Source organism: Lagenorhynchus albirostris, chromosome 2 (genome assembly GCF_949774975.1).
Source record: "Lagenorhynchus albirostris chromosome 2, mLagAlb1.1, whole genome shotgun sequence".
Taxonomy (NCBI): Eukaryota; Metazoa; Chordata; class Mammalia; order Artiodactyla; family Delphinidae; genus Lagenorhynchus; species Lagenorhynchus albirostris.
This window is the reverse complement of record NC_083096.1, coordinates 104402482-104419282: the sequence shown is the minus strand read 5'-3', so window position 1 is coordinate 104419282 and position 16801 is coordinate 104402482. Positions and strand designations below refer to the sequence as shown.

At 38.3% G+C, this 16801-nt stretch overlaps 1 protein-coding gene across 1 annotated transcript in view; it reads left to right on the top strand.

Moving 5' to 3' along the window:
• The window catches only part of CCDC18 (coiled-coil domain containing 18), a 140912-nt gene that overhangs the window by 88500 nt on the left and 35611 nt on the right, over positions 1 to 16801 (top strand). Inside the window, exons 24-27 of the mRNA XM_060139563.1 lie at positions 1626 to 1742; positions 2967 to 3110; positions 12514 to 12717; positions 15826 to 15963. Of these exons, the coding sequence (XP_059995546.1) occupies positions 1626 to 1742; positions 2967 to 3110; positions 12514 to 12717; positions 15826 to 15963 (603 nt within the window). The remainder of the gene's footprint in view (positions 1 to 1625; positions 1743 to 2966; positions 3111 to 12513; positions 12718 to 15825; positions 15964 to 16801) is intronic.

Here is a 16801-nt window from a genome sequence, read left to right as displayed (position 1 = left end):
AATCCATCTGAGTCTGGTGCTTTCTGTTTTGGAAAGTTATTAATCATTGATTGAATTTCTTTAATAGATATAGGCTTATTCAGATTGTCTCTTCTTGTGTGAGTTTTGGCAGATTGTGCCTTTCGAGTAACTCGTCTATTTCATCTAGTTTTATTAAATTCATGGGCAGAGAGTTGCTTTTAATATTTCTCTATTATCCTTTTAATGTCCTTGAGATTTGTAGTAATATCTCCTCTTTCATTTCTCATATTAGCAATTTATATCCTCTCTTTTTTTTTTTAAGTTAGTCTGGCTGGAGACTTATTTATATTATTGATCTTTTCAAAGAACCAGCTTTTTGCTTTGTTGATTTTCTCTATTGATTTCCCAATTTTAATTTCATTGAGTTCTGCTCTAATTTTTATTATTTTTTTCTTCTGCTTAGTTTGGATTTAATTTGCTCTTCTTTTTCTAGTTACCCAAGGTGGAAGCTTAGATGACTGATTTTAGGCCTTCTTTTTTTTTTTTTTCTTTTGCGGTATGCGGGCCTCTCACTGTTGTGGCCTCTCCCGTTGAGGAGCACAGGCTCCAGACGCGCAGGCTCAGCAGCCATGGCTCACGGGCCCAGCCGCTCCGTGGCATGTGGGATCTTCCCGGACCTGTGTCCCCTGCATCGGCAGGCGGACTCTCAACCACTGCACCACCAGGGAAGCCCCTTTCTTCTTTTCTAATATATGCATTCAATGCTTTAGATGTTCCTCCAAGCAGTGCTTTTGCTGCATCCCACAATTTTCATGTTGCATTGTTATTTAGCAGCTTTTTTTTTCTTAAATTTTATTGATTTTGGGGGGCTGCATTTGGTCTTTATTGCTGTGCGTGGGCTTTCTCTAGTTGCGGTGAGCGGGAGCTACTCTTGGTTGCAGTGTGCGGGCTTCTTATTGCGGTTGCTTCTCTTTGTTGTGGAGCACGGGCTCTAGGTGCGCAGGCTTCAGTAGTTGCAGCATGTGGATTCAGTAGTTTTGGCACACGGGCTCTAGAGTGCAGGCTCAGTAGTTGTGGTGGACAGGCATAGTTGCTCCGCGGCATGTGGGATCTTCCTGGACCAGGGATAGAACCCATGTCGCCTGTATTGGCAGGCGGATTCTTAACCACTGCACCACCAGGGAAGCCCTAGCAGCTTTTATCAAGCATAAAATGAAGTTTGAATCATTTTATTTGTCACTTATGTGAACATAATCATATATCAGGCTCAAGATCCAGTATTATTAAGCAATGATTATTTGTCTCATTCTTTTTTTTTTTTTTTTGCGGTACGCGAGCCTCTCACTGTCGTGCCTTCTCTCGTTGCGGAGCACAGGCTCTGGACGTGCAGGCTCAGCAGCCATGGCCCATGGGCCCAGCCGCTCCGCGGCATGTGGGATCCTCCCAGACCGGGACACAAACCCATGTCCCCTGCATTGGCAGGCGGACTGTCAACCACTGCACCATCAGGGAAGCCCCTATCTCATTCTTTTTAATAATTTATTGGAGATGCATTTATTCTTTAGTTATACCCACTATAAACAATTCTAAATCACATTGCAAGCACACAGTTTTCCATGTTAGAATAAAATTGAGTGACAGCTTAATGTTGCTTTTGTACTTAGGTTACACATTTGGATATGACTATTCGTGAGTACAGGGGAGAAATGGAACAGAAAATAATTAAATTAGAGGGTACTCTGGAGAAATCAGAATTGGAACTTAAAGAAAGGAACAAACAGGTAAATTATTAAAAATTACGTCTTAAATTGTTTAAAAAAAATAACTCCTTAACTGTAAGCATCTGTTATTCACATAATACAGCTTTTTAATAGAATACAAACAATAAAAATACTGCATTATTTTACTTTATTATTTATTTATTAATTTATTGTTTTTTCACTGTGCTGTGTAGCTTGTGGGATCTTAGTTCCCAAACCAGGGATTGAACCTGGACCCTTGGCAGTGACAGCATGGAGTCCTAGCCACAGGACTGCCAGGGAATTCCCAATACCACATAATTTTAATTATCTTGTACATCCTATGTTATATTCATTTTCTTCTCAATTTTTTCCCCAGCTTTATTGAGGTATAATTGACAAAAAATGGCATATATTTAAGATGTACAACATGATGTTTTAATATACACATACATTATGACATAATTACAGTAATCAAACTAATTAACATATCTACAACCTCATATAGTTACTTTTTTTTTATGAGAACACTTATCAAGTATACAACATAGTATTACTAATTACAGTCATTCACTGTGCCATACATTGTATCTCCAGAATTTATTCATCCTGCCTAACTGAAACTTTGTACCCTTCCACCACATTTTTCCTTTTCTCTGACTCCCCGGCTTCTGGTGCTTACCCTTTTAATGTTATTTTAAATGTATTTTTTTTGTATGTCAACGTGTTCACATATTTATTATAATGTGTGCATATCTGAATATGTATAAAATATCTCTGGAAGGATTTGCAAGTAATTCTATTAACTGTGGTTGCCTCTAAGGAAGGAACATAGTAAAGAAGGGGAGTTTGTTTTCACTAATTGTATTTTTTACCTCATGCAGATAATTACCTGTAAAATTATTTTTAAGGCCACGTAATGTGTGTTGTTTTAACGTACCTTTATTTTCCTTTCTTATACAAATGTGGTTGAGACTGTCATCTCTTTTAGTATATTTTAGGTATACATATAAGCATTTTATTAGGCACAAGAATTCTGATACTTATGTCAAAGTTATGGTTGTTTTAAGAAAAACATATTTTTGAATCTTTGTTCTAATAAACTCACTCTCTTCTAAAAGAAAAAAGAAAAAAAAAAAGAAAAACATTTTTAAATTTTTGCTATTTTAGATATACATGTTTAAAACCTGACTTACTTGGATTGCATTTATGACTGAAGAATTATTTTTCTTTAGTTACATTAACATTGCTCTGTTTAAAATTCAGATAGAAGGTTTGAATGAAAAATTGCAAAATGCCAAAGAACAACTTCGAGAAAAAGAGTTTATAACACTACAAAATGAACAGGAGATAAGTCAACTGAAAAAAGAAACTGAACGGACACAAGAAAAGATGAAAGAAATGGAAATTGTAAGCAAATTATTTTCCTCCTAAGGAACAAGATTGATATAAATCGTTATGTTTTGTTTTTGTTTTTTTTTGTTTTTTTAGTGTTAAATATGCTTTATATTTATCTTTTATAAATTTATTTATTTTTTGGCTGTGTTGGGTCTTCGTTGTGGTGCGCGGGCTTCTCATTGCGGTGGCTTCTCTTTGTTGCAGAGCACAGGCTCTAGGCACACGGGCTGCAGTAGTTGTGAAAAGCGGGCTCAGTAGTCGTGGCTCATGGGCTCTAGAGCGCAGGCTCAGTAGTTGTGGTATGCAGGCTCTAGAGCACAGGCTCAGTAGTTGTGGTGCATAGGCTTAGTTGCTCCATGGCATGTGGGATCTTCCCGGACCAGGGATCGAACCTGTGTCCACTGCATTAGCAGGCGGATTCTTAACCACTGCGCCACCAGGGAAGTCCTTATGCTTCTTTTTTTTTTTTCTGCCTCTTTATTAGAGTATAATTGCTTTACAATGGTGTGTTAGTTTCTGCTTTATAACAAAGTGAATCAGTTATACATATACATATGCTCCCATATCTCTTCCCTCTTGCATCTCCCTCCCTATCCCACCCCTCCAGGTGGTCACAAAGCACCGAGCTGATCTCCCTGTGCTATGCGGATGCTTCCCACTAGCTATCTACCTTACGTTTGGTAGTGTATATATGTCCATGCCTCTCTCTCGCTTTGTCACAGCTTACCCTTCCCCCTCCCCATATCCTCAAGTCCATTCTTTAGTAGGTCTGTGTCTTTATTCCTGTCTTACCCCTAGGTTCTTCATGACATTTTTTTCCCTTAAATTCCATATATATATGTTAGCAAAATTTGTCTTTCTCTTTATAACTTACTTCACTCTGTATGACAGACTCTAGGTCTATCCATCTCATTACAAATAGCTCCATTTCATTTCTTTTTATGGGTAATATTCCATTGTATATATGTGCCACATCTTCTTTATCCATTCATCTGATGATGGACACTTAGATTGTTTCCATCTCCTGGCTATTGTAAATAGAGCTGCAATGAACATTTTGGTACATGACTCTTTTTGAATGATGGTTTTCTCAGGGTATATGCCCAGTAGTGGGATTGCTGGGTCATATAGTAGTTCTATTTGCAGTTTTTTAAGGAACCTCCATACTGTTCTCCATAGTGGCTGTACCAATTCACATTCCCACCAGCAGTGCAAGAGTGTTCCCTTTTCTCCACACCCTCTCCAGCATTTATTGTTTGTAGATTTTTTGATGATGGCCATTCTGACTGGTGTGAGATGATATCTCATTGTAGTTTTGATTTGCATTTCTCTAATGATTAATGATGTTGATCATTCTTTCATGTGTCTGTTGGCAGTCTGTATATCTTCTTTGGAGAAATGTCTATTTAGGTCTTCTGCCCATTTTTGGATTGGGTTGTTTGTTTTTTTGTTATTGAGCTGCTTATAAATTTTGGAGATTAATCCTTTGTCAGTTGCTTCATTTGCAAATATTTTCTCCATTCTGAGCGTTGTCTTTTGGTCTTGTTTATGGTTTCCTTTGCTGTGCAAAAGCTTTGAAGTTTCATTGGTCCCATTTGTTCATTTTTGTTTTTATTTCCATTTCTCTAGGAGGTGGGTCAAAAAGGATCTTGCTGTGATTTATGTCATAGAGTGTTCTGCCTATGTTTTCCTCTAAGAGTTTGATAGTTTCTGGCCTTACATTTAGGTCTTTAATCCATTTTGAGCTTATTTTTGTGTATGGTGTTAGGGAGTTATCTAATCTCATACTTTTACATGTACCTGTCCAGTTTTCCCAGCACCACTTATTGAAGAGGCTGTCCTTTCTCCACTGTACATTCTTGTCTCCTTTATCAAAGATAAGGTGACCATATGTGCATGGGTTTATCTCTGGGCTTTCTGTCCTGTTCCATTGATCTATCTTTCTGTTTTTGTGCCAGTACCATACTGTCTTCATTACTGTAGCTTTGTAGTATAGTCTGAAGTTAGGGAGCCTAATTCTTGCAGCTCCGTTTTTTGTTCTCAAGATTGCTTTGGCTATTCAGGGTCTTTTGTGTTTCCATACAAATTGTGAAATTTTTTGTTCTAGTTCTGTGAAAAATGCCAGTGGTAGTTTGATAGGGATTGCATTGAATCTGTAGATTGCTTTGGGTAGTAGAGTCATTTTCACAACGTTGATTCTTCCAATCCAAGAACATGGTATATCTCTTCATCTATTTGTATCATCTTTAATTTCTTTCATCAGCGTCTTATAATTCTCTGAATACAGGTCTTTTGTCTCCTTAGGTAGGTTTATTCCTTGATATTTTATTCTTTTTGTTGCAATGGTAAATGGGAGTGTTTTCTTGATTTCACTTTCAGATTTTTCATCATTAGTGTATAGAAATGCCAGAGATTTCTGTGCATTTTGTATCCTGCTACTTTACCAAATTCATTGATTAGCTCTAGTAGTTTTCTGGTAGCATCTTTAGGATTCTCTATGTATAGTATCATGTCATCTGCAAACAGTGACAGCTTTACCTCTTCTTTTCTGATTTGGATTCCTTTTATTTCCTTTTCTTCTCTGATTGCTGTGGCTAAAACTTCCAAAACTATGTTGAATAAGAATGGTGAGAGTGGGCAACCTTGTCTTGTTCCTGATCTTAGTGGAAATGCTTTCAGTTTTTCACCATTGAGGACAATGTTGGCTGTGGGTTTGTCATATATGGCCTTTATTATGTTGAGGAAAGTTCCCTCTGTGCCTACTTTCTGCAGGGTTTTTATCATAAATGGGTGTTGAATTTTGTCGAAAGCTTCCTCTGCATCTATTGAGATGATCATATGGTTTTTCTCCTTCAATTTGTTAATATGGTGTATCACATTGATTGATTTGCATATATTGAAGAATCCTTGCATTCCTGGAATAAACCCACTCAATCATGGTGTATGATCCTTTTAATGTGCTATTGGATTCTGTTTGCTGGTATTTTGTTGAGGATTTTTGCATCTATGTTCATCAGTGATATTGGCCTGTAGTTTTCTTTCTTTGTGACATCCTTGTCTGGTTTTGGTATCAAGGTGATGGTGGCCTCATAGAATGAGTTTGGGAGTGTTCCTCCCTCTGCTATATTTTGGAAGAGTTTGAAAAGGATAGGTGTTAGCTCTTCTCTAAATGTTTGATAGAATTCGCCTGTGAAGCCATCTGGTCCTGGGCTTTTGTTTGTTGGAACATTTTTAATCACATTTTCAATTTCAGTGCTTGTGATTGGTCTGTTCATATTTTCTATTTCTTCCTGATTCAGTCTTGGCAGGTTGTGCCTTTCTAAGAATTTGTCCATTTCTTCCAGGTTGTCCATTTTATTGGCATAGAGTTGCTTGTAGTAATCTCTCATGATCTTTTGTATTTCTGCAGTGTCAGTTGTTACTTCTCCTTTTTCATTTCTAATTCTATTGATTTGAGTCTTCTCCCTTTTTTTCTTGATGAGTCTGGCTAATGGTTTATCAATTTTGTTTATCCTTTCAAAGAACCAGCTTTTAGTTTTATTGATCTTTGCTATCATTTCCTTCATTTCTTTTTCATTTATTTCTGATCTCATTTTTATGATTTCTTTCCTTCTGCTAACTTCAGGGTTTTTTTGTTCTTCTTTCTCTAATTGCTTTAGGTGCAAGGTTAGGTTGTTTATTTGAGATGTTTCCTGTTTCTTAAGGTAGGATTGTATTGCTATAAACTTCCCTCTTAGAACTGCTTTTGCTGCATCCCATAGGTTGTGGGTCGTTGTGTTTCCATTGTCATTGGTTTCTAGGTATTTTTTTATTTCCTCTTTGATTTCTTCACTGATCACTTCGTTATTAAGTAGTGTATTGTTTAGCCTCCATCTGTTTGTATTTTTTACAGATCTTTTCCTGTAATTAATATCTAGTCTCATAGCATTGTGGTCGGAAAAGATACTTGATACAATTTCAAATTTATTAACTTTACCAAGGCTTGATTTGTGACCCAAGATATGATCTATCCTGGAGAATGTTCCATGAGCACCTCAGAAAAATGTGTATTCTGTTGTTTTTGGATGGAATGTCCTATAAATATCAATTAAGTCCATCTTGTTTAATGTATCATTTAAAGCTTGTGTTTCCTTATTTATTTTCATTTTGGATGATCTGTCCATTGGTGAAAGTGGGGTGTTAAAGTCCCTTACTATGAATGTGTTACGGTCGATTTCCCCTTTTATGGCTGTTAGTATTTGCCTTATGTATTGAGGTGCTCCTATGTTGGGTGCATAAATATTTACAATTGTTATATCTTCTTCTTGGATTGATCCCTTGATCATTATGTGGTGTCCTTCTTTGTCTCTTCTAATAGTCTTTATTTTAAAGTCTATTTTGTCTGATATGAGAATTGCTACTCCAGGTTTCTTTTGGTTTCCATTTGCATGCAATATCTTTTTCCATCACCTTACTTTGAGTCTGTATGTGTCTTTAGGTCTGAAGTGGGTCTCTTGTAGACAGCATGTATATGGGTCTTGTTTTTGTATCCATTCAGCCAATCTGTGTCTTTTGGTGGGAGTATTTAGTCCATTTACATTTAAGGTAATTATCGATATGTATGTTCCTATTCCCATTTTCTCAATTGTTTTGGGTTCGTTATTGTAGGTCTTTTCCTTCTCTTGTGTTTCTTGCCTAGAGAAGTTCCTTTAGCATTTGTTGTAAAGCTGGTTTGGTGGTGCTGAACTCTCTCAGCTTTTGCTTGTCTGTAAAGGTTTTAATTTCTCCATCAAATCTGAATGAGATCCTTGCTGGGTAGAGTAATCTTGGTTGCAGATTTTTCTACCTCATCACTTTAAATGTGTCCTGCCAGTCCCTTCTGGCTTGCAGCATTTCTGCTGAAAGATCAGCTGTTAACCTTATGGGGATTCCTTTATGTGTTATTTGTTGTTTTTCCCTTGTTGCTTTTAATATGTTTTCTTTGTATTTAATTTTTGACAGTTTGATTAATATGTGTCTTGGCGTATTTCTCCTTGGATTTATCCTGTATGGGACTCTCTGTGTTTCCTGGACTTGATTAACTATTTCGTTTCCCATATTAGGGAAGTTTTCAACTATAATCTCTTCAAATATTTTCTCAGTCCCTTTCTTTTTCTCTTCTTCTTCTGGAACCCCTATAATTCGAATGTTGGTCCGTTTAATGTTGTCCCAGAGGTCTCTGAGACTGTCCTCAGTTCTTTTCATTCTTTTTTCTTTATTCTGCTCTGCAGTAGTTATTTCCACTATTTGATCTTCCAGGTCACTTATCTGTTCTTCTGCCTCAGTTATTCTGCTATTGATCCCATCTAGAGTATTTTTCATTTCATTTATTGTGTTGTTCATCATTGTTTGTTTCATCTTTAGTTCTTCAAGGTCCTTGTTAAATGTTTCTTGCGTTTTGTCTATTCTATTTCCAAGATTTTGGATCATCTTTACTATCATTCTGAATTCTTTTTCAGGTAGACTGCCTATTTCCTCTTCATTTGTTAGGTCTGGTGGGTTTTTATCTTGCTCCTTCATCTGCTGTGTGTTTTTCTGTCTTCTCATTTTGCTTATCTTACTGAGTTTGGAGTCTCCTTTTTGCAGGCTGCTGGTTCGTAGTTCCCTTTGTTTTTGGTGTCTGTCCCCAATGGCTAAGGTTGGTTCAATGGGTTGTGTAGGCTTCCTGGTGGAGGGGACTAGTGCCTATGTTCTGGTGGATGAGGCTGGATCTTGTCTTTCTGGTGGGCAGGTCCACGTCTGGTGGTGTGTTTTGGGGTGTCTGTGGACTTATTATGATTTTAGGCAGCCTCTCTGCTAATGGGTGGGGTTGTGTTCTTGTCTTGCTAGTTGTTTGGTATAGGGTGTCCAGCACTGTAACTTGCTGGTTGTTGAGTGAAGCTGGGTGCTGGTGTTGAGATGGAGATCATTGGGAGATTTTCGCCATTTGATATTATGTGGAGCTGGGAGGTCTCTTGTGGACCAGTGTCCTAAAGTTGGCTCTCCCACCTCAGAGGCACAGCACTGACTCCTGGCTGGAGCACCAAGAGCCTTTCATCCACACGGCTCAGAATAAAAGGGAGAAAAAGTAGAAAGAAAGAATTAGTAGAAGTAGAAAGAAAGAAGGAAAGAAAGAAAGAAAGGAGGGAGGGAGGAAGGAAGGAAGGAGGGAAGGAAGAAGAAAAAGAAAGAAGATAAAGTAAAATAAAATAAAGTAAGATAAAATATAATAAAGTTATTAAAATAAAAAATAATTATTAAAAAAAAACGGATGGATAGAACCCTAGGACAAATGGTGGAAGCAAAGCTCTACCGACAGAATCTCACACAGAAGTATACACATACACACTCACAAAAAGAGGAAAAGGGGAAAAAATCATAAATCTTGCTCTCAAGGTCCATCTCCTCAATTTGGGATGATTCATTGTCTAAAGGAGGGAGGGAAGGAAAGAAAGAAAGAAGATAACATAAAATTAAATACAGTTATTAAAATAAAAAATAATTATTAAGAAAAAAATTAAAAAGAAAAAAAAACAGACGGATAGAACCCTAGGACAAATGGTGGAAGCAAAGCTATACAGACAAAATGTCACACAGAAGCATACACATACACATTCACAAAAAGAGGAAAGGGGGAAAAATCATAAATCTTGCTCTCAAAGTCCACCTCCTCAAAATGGGATGATTTGTTTTCTATTCATGTATTCACAGATGCAGGGTACATCAAGTTGATTGTGGAGCTTTAATCCGCTGCTTCTGAGGCTGCTGGGAGAGATTCCCTTTCTCTTCTTTGTTCTCACAGCTCCCAGGGGCTCAGTTTTGGATTTGCCCCCCCCGCTGCATGTAGGTCACAAGAGTGCGTCTGTTCTTCGCTCAGACAGGACAGGGTTAAAGGAGCCGCTGAGTCGGGGGCTCTGGCTCACTCAGGCCAGAGGGAGGGAGGGGCACGGAGTGTGGGGCGGGCCTGCGGTGGCAGAGGCCAGCGTGGTGTTGCACCAGCCTGAGGCGTGCCGTGCGTTCTCCCGGGGAAGTTGTTTCTGGATCCCGGGACCCTGGCAGTGGCAGGCTGCACAGGCTCTTCGGAAGGGGGTGTGGATAGTGACCTGTGCTCGCAGACAGCCTTCTTGGTGGCGGCAGCAGCAGCCTTAGCGTCTCATGCAGGTCTCTGGGGTCCGCGCTTTTAGCTGTGGCTCGAGCCCGTCTCTGGAGCTCCTTTTAGCAGCGCTCTTAATCCCCTCTCATCGCACACCAGGAAACAAAGACGGAAGAAAAAGTCTCTTGCCTCTTCGGTAGGTCCAGACTTTTCCCCGGACTCCCTCCCGGCTAGCCGTGGTGCACTAACCCCTTCAGGCTATGTTCAAGCCGCCAACCCCAGTCCTCTCCCTGCGCTCCGACCGAAACCCGAGCCACAGCTCGCAGCCCCGCCCGCCCCGGCGGGTGAGCAGACAAGCTTCTCGGGCTGGTGAGTGCCGGTCGGCACCGATCCTCTGTGCGGGAATCTCGCCGCTTTGCCCTCCGCACCCCTGTTGCTGCGCTCTCCTCCGCGGCTCTGAAGCTTTCCCCCTCCGCCACCGGCAGTCTCCACCTGCGTAGGGGCTTCCTAGTGTGTGGAAACCTTTCCTCCTTCACAGCTCCCTCCCCCTGGTGCAGGTCCCATCCCTATTCTTTTGTCTCTGTTTTTTCTTTTGCCCTACCCAGGTACGTGGGGAGTTTCTTGCCTTTTGGGAGGGCCGAGGTCTTCTGCCAGCGTTCAGTAGGTGTTCTGTAGGAGTTGTTCCACGTGTAGATGTATTTCTGGTGTATCTGTGGGGAGGAAGGTGATCTCCGCGTCTTACTCTTCTGCCATCTTCCCCTCGTCTAAAATCTTTATATTTTAAACTGATTGGTTTTAGTATGTGATTGGTATTTAGTATGCACAGAAACTGTGCCATAAGTATTTTTAGGCTAATTATTTGTGCCAGATACCTACTATTTTCCTTATCTTATTAATTACTTTATTCTGATGTTCTGATTATAGGTGAGGTTATCATCTTATTTGTCTTTATATTCCTTATAGGCATTTGCATATCTCTCACATAGTAAATCCATGATATATGCTCACTTGATCAATAAATATATGTATGTTTTAATTGAGAACCTACTATGTGATAGAACTGAAGATCAGATATTAATAGGATGCACTCCTTTGTCCTTGAGGGACTCTATCCAGAGAATGAATTAACAGATAGTTGTATTTTATTGAGGCCAACTACATTGAGTTGCCAGATAAAGTTTGATGACTTCATATCATCAGTTTGCATGTGTGTTGACTACTGAACTCATTCCACCCACTTGCCTTTTTTTAAAAGTGAATTTGTTTCTAAGAGCTCTCATGGATGTAACTTTTTTTTGTTTTTAAATACTATACTCAACTTTAAAACTTAATATCAATATATAGCTCTTTATTGTGTTTGATTAATTGATTATCTGTCTCTTCCAGTTGAATATAAACTCCACAAGGGTAGCCACTTTGTCTCCTCTGTTCACTCCTTTATCCTCAACACCTAGAATAGTACATATCACATAGTAAGCATGAATAAATATTTGTTGGATTATATATCAATACATAAATTAAGCAGGGTCTCTGAGACCAAGTTTGGGCCCCAGTGAGAAAAAAGAAAGGTTACTGGCTCAATCATTTCATGTTCCTTAACAAGGGCTGGCTAAAAATATTTACATGAGATTTATACTGATATACAACACTGTTGGACCTTAGGCCCCCATTCTAGACATTAGGGTCCTAGTGATTTGTACTGGTTTCTTTCCTTCTTATCAGCCCTAAAGTCAAGCGTCATTATCTACCATCTAATCTACCTCACTGAGCCAATTTAGAACTAATTTACTTTTTACTGATTTCTTTTTCTCTAAGAAATAATACTTTACTAGGGATTTAACTGAGGAATGTAAAAGGTTTTCAGAAGGAGTAGTAGTCCCAATAACAAATTTCCCTTTTGCAGTGAATAAGATCATCCTTAACCAAGCTGTGTGGGTTAGTGGTAGGTTTTGATTATTCACGCCAGTATATTCTCCATCTTTGACATGGATAATGAAATATTAACATCTTTCTTCTCTTTATATTATTATATATTCTGTGATGTTGCATCATAATGTTAAAGGATTATGCAGCTTGCCTATTAAAGTCATGTAAAATATACCAGTGAGTCCCAGATTTATTACAGTACTTTTGTCATTTTTTTATCATTAAAAAAGAAAACATTTTCGAATGTTAGTTTCACAGTGGATGATATTCATTATATGTTAAATTATATAGAGGTTTAGTTGGGAGGGGTTAAGTCATTTATTAAAAGAGAAATCAGAGTAAGAATAGGTTATCTGTATCATTTTATTTTGAAACCTACAAATATCTTGTGCATTTCAGGTTATGAAAGAGCAGGAACAGTACATTGCAACTCAGTACAAGGAGGCCATAGATTTGGAGCAAGAATTGAGGCTATCTCGGGAGCATTTGCAGAACTCTCATACAGAATTGGTGGAGGCTCATCGTCAACAAGTGCAAGCACAGAGAGAAGTAGAAAGGCTGTCAAGTGAACTGGAGGAAATAAAGCAACTCTCTAAAGAGAAAGTAATCCCTATTCTAATTTTACCTTACTGAAAATACTAAAATTTTTAACCTTTACTTTTTCGACTATAGAATATAGTTCTTACAAAAGTTAATTGTGTTCCACAACAATGTGAATGTATTTAATACCACCAAATTTTACACTTAAAAATGATTAAGGTGGTAAATTTTATGTTATGTGTATTTTACCCAAATTTTTTAAAAAACTGTTATATTTAGCACAGCATTGTAGTGTAACTTGGAAGTCTCTCAGAACTGAGTATTAGTCAAACTAATTAGTTTTCAATAAAATGAGTTATAAAGCACTTTCAGACTTTCAAGTGAATTTGAGCTATCACTCAAAGAAAAAAAATAAATCTAATTTAAAAGATTTATTCATTATTTGTTTATTTAATATAATTTATTTTTGGCTGCATTGTGTCTTAGTTGCAGCACACGGGATCTTCATTGAGGCATGTGGGATCTTTCATTGCAGCACACAGGCTCTTCGTTGTGGCACGTGGGCTTCTCTCTAGTTGTGGCATGCAGGCTCCAGGGTGCGTGGGCTCGGTAGTTGTGGCGCTTGGGCTCCAGGGCGCATGGGTTCTGTAGCTTGCGGCACGCGGGCTCTAGTTGAGGCACGCGAGCTCAGTAATTGTGGCACACTGGCTTAGTTGCCCCGCAGCATGTGTGCTCTTAGTTCCCTGACCAGGAATCGAACCCGCGTCCCCTGCATTGTAAGGCGGATTCTTTACCACTGGACCACCAGGGAAGTCTCTAATAAATCTTTTTTAGTAAAAACTTTTTACATTTGTAGCCATTCATATATGAAAACTGACTATCTAAATTTATAACTGTTAGAAACCTGCAGTCCAGAACCCTTGGGGAGGAAAAGAGATTTTAAATAGCAAGAGCACTAATATAGATTGTATTTCCCTAGTATTAGATAGAAAGTTAACAACTTGGCTTAAAAATATTTAGATTGATATATGTGAGTTAATTACTTAGACTTCGAAAAAAATGTATTTATTGGTATTCTAGAAAAGTTCTTGTGATTTTTCTGCTTTCTATTATGGTTACTAATTCAGTATGGGAATTGACTGAAAATGTTTTTACATTTAGCCTTGGTTAACCTAATGACATTTTTATTCACATTTCTGGGTGGTTAGACTAATAAAAAATATACAGGGAATTTTTACTAGAATGTCAGGCACATGGGAGTCTACTAGGAAGAGGGAGGCTATCTTTTATCTCATTTCTGTCCTTATCAATAGTATCTAAATGTAGTATAATTGATTTTATCTGATAAACTAAGCTCAGTTAATCAAATAAGTAAGTGAAAGTGGGGAATTATTAAAAATGACATTTTAGGCCTTCCCTGGTGGCGCAGTGGTTAAGAGTCTGCCTGCTGATGCAGGTGACATGGGTTCGAGCCCTGGTCCTGGAAGATCCCACATGCTGCAGAGCAACTAAGCGCGTGCATCACAACTACTGAGCCTGCTCTCTAGAGCCTACAAGCCACAACTACTGAAGCCCATGTGCCACAACTACTGAAGCCCACGCACCTAGAGCCAGTGCTCCACAAGAAAAGCCACCACAATGAGAAACACTTGCACCGCAACCAAGAGTAGCCCATGCTTGACGCAGCTAAAGACAGCCCGCACGCAAAAACGAAGACCCAGGGCTTCCCTGGTGGCACAGTGGTTGAGAGTCCGCCTGCCGATGCAGGGGACACGGGTTCATGCCCCGGTCCGGGAAGATCCTACATGTTGCAGAGCGGCTGGGCCCGTGAGCCATGGCCGCTGAGCCTGTGCATCTGGAGCCTGTGCTCCGCAACGGGAGGGGCCACAACAGTGAGAGGCCCGCGTACCGCATAAAAAAGAAAAGAAAAAATGAAGACCCAATGCAGCCCCAACGCAGCAAAAGATAAATAAATAAATAAACATTAAAAAAAAAATGACACTTTAGGGCTTCCCTGGTGGCACAGTGGTTAAGAATCCACCTGCCAACGCAGGGGACACAGGTTCAAGCCCTGGTCCAGGAATATCCCACGTGCTGCAGAGCAACTAGGCCCGTGCGCCACAACTCCTGAGCCCCCGTGCCTCAACTACTGAAGCCCGCGTGACTAGAGCCCGTGCTTCGCAACAAGAGAAGCCACCACAGTGAGAAGCCCGCTCACCACAACGAAGAGTAGCCCCCGCTCGCCGCAACTAGAGAAAGCCCGCGCAGCAACGAAGACCCAATGCAGCCAAAAATAATAAATAAACAAAATAAATACATTTATTTTTAAAAAATGACACTTTAAGTATTATATTTTAACCCAAAAATCTAAGTTTACATTCATGCGTTAATCTTTTAATGTGGGACCAAATCTTGGTTTTTGGTGTATGGTAGGGTCACTTGATTAAAATTCCACCTAGTCTTTCTTGCATAAACCATACTCATATTCCATCATCTATAGTTTCCAATTTTAGTTTCTTAAAATGGAAAAAGAATTGAAAGACATTTGTGAATCAGAGGATAGCATCTCATATTTTTTATGGGATTTCACACAATATTTTACAACTATCCTGACTGGTTCTAATTGGGTAGCAAATGTTTGTGACTCACTCATTGAATTGTCTCAAAGCATATAACTTAGTTTTCATATAAAAACATTCATTTTACATGCATATTTCATCAATGTTCATAATGTATAATAAAACTACATAATTGTAGTCACAAACACAACTAGCATAAATAGGTCTGGATAAATACACAACTGACTGTAGATAAGCAAACAGCACATCTGGTGAGCAAAAATGCATACCCATACCTAAGAGCAGACTATTATCTGCCAAAGTTCAGTGTTCTGTGGTTATTAGTTTATTTTACAAAACGCATTGGTTAGTGAACTTCTATTATATTATGATAACAAACAATATACTGATACTTTCCCATTAGTACTTTCTTAAAGATCTAGATTAAAATCTAGATTAATACATTTTTTAAAGTGTACATTTAATATGGTAACTGTGTATGAGTACATAGTATTATAAAAGATTAAGATACTTCTATAAATGTGGTGAGTTGTTTAGCTATAATAGCCAAATAAACAAGTAATGTAACCTTTACTTAATATGTCATTTTAAGGAAGCTCATGGAAAACATTTAGCTGAAGAGTTGGGGGCTTCTCAAGTACGTGAAGCTCAGTTAGAAGTAAGAATGCAAGCAGAAATCAAGAAATTGTCAGCAGAAGTAGAATCTGTCAAAGAAGCTTATCATCTAGAGGTAAATAAAAATTTAATTTGTTCTATTACCCCCTGCTAAAGTGTGTTGATCTATCTGAACAAAGTATAAGTCTAGCTCTTAAATGTTCATTATAGAGTACTATACTACATGTGGTCTTCCATTTCTGGTATCCTAAACGTATAACTTTTGCTTCATATCCAGTGAACTAATATTCTGTGGGGTTAAGAGGTTGAATTCTTTAGCCAGGCATCCTGGTTCTAAATCTCAGCTCATTACTTGACACTTATGTAACCTTGGGCAACTAACTTAACATCTTTAACTAAAATGGATATAATAATGCTATCTATTTCATAAAACTGTGTTGAGGATTAAATGAATTAGTGTAGTTAAAGTTCTTACACCAGAGCCTGGCACATCATTATCATTGTATCATTGGTTATAAAATAGCGCTTGCCAAAACTAACTGGAGGTATTTAATAACCAATATAAGCTGTTTCATGTGATGTAGATCTATTAATGTGTTGTAATTTTCAACATTTGCTCTGATAGTAAGTTAGAGAGGCAGTACAATACTTTTTATCTATCCATGTGTCCTGAGCCTTTATAGAAATGGGCAGTGTCACCCATTAGAATAGCATTTCTTGTCTTTTTAAAAACTATATTTGAAGATATCCAGAATTTATGTTTAAGATCTGAATAAATTACTTATGAAGTTCTAATAAAGCATTTTTCCGTATGGCAATGGTTGCAAATATATTTATATTAAACTCATTTCTAGGGAGTTTGGTAACATCTTTGTGAGGGATAAGTTGGGTTTGTGGTCACCATGTCTTGTTTAAATGCATTTAGAGTCAAATCTCTTTGAAAACATTGTCTG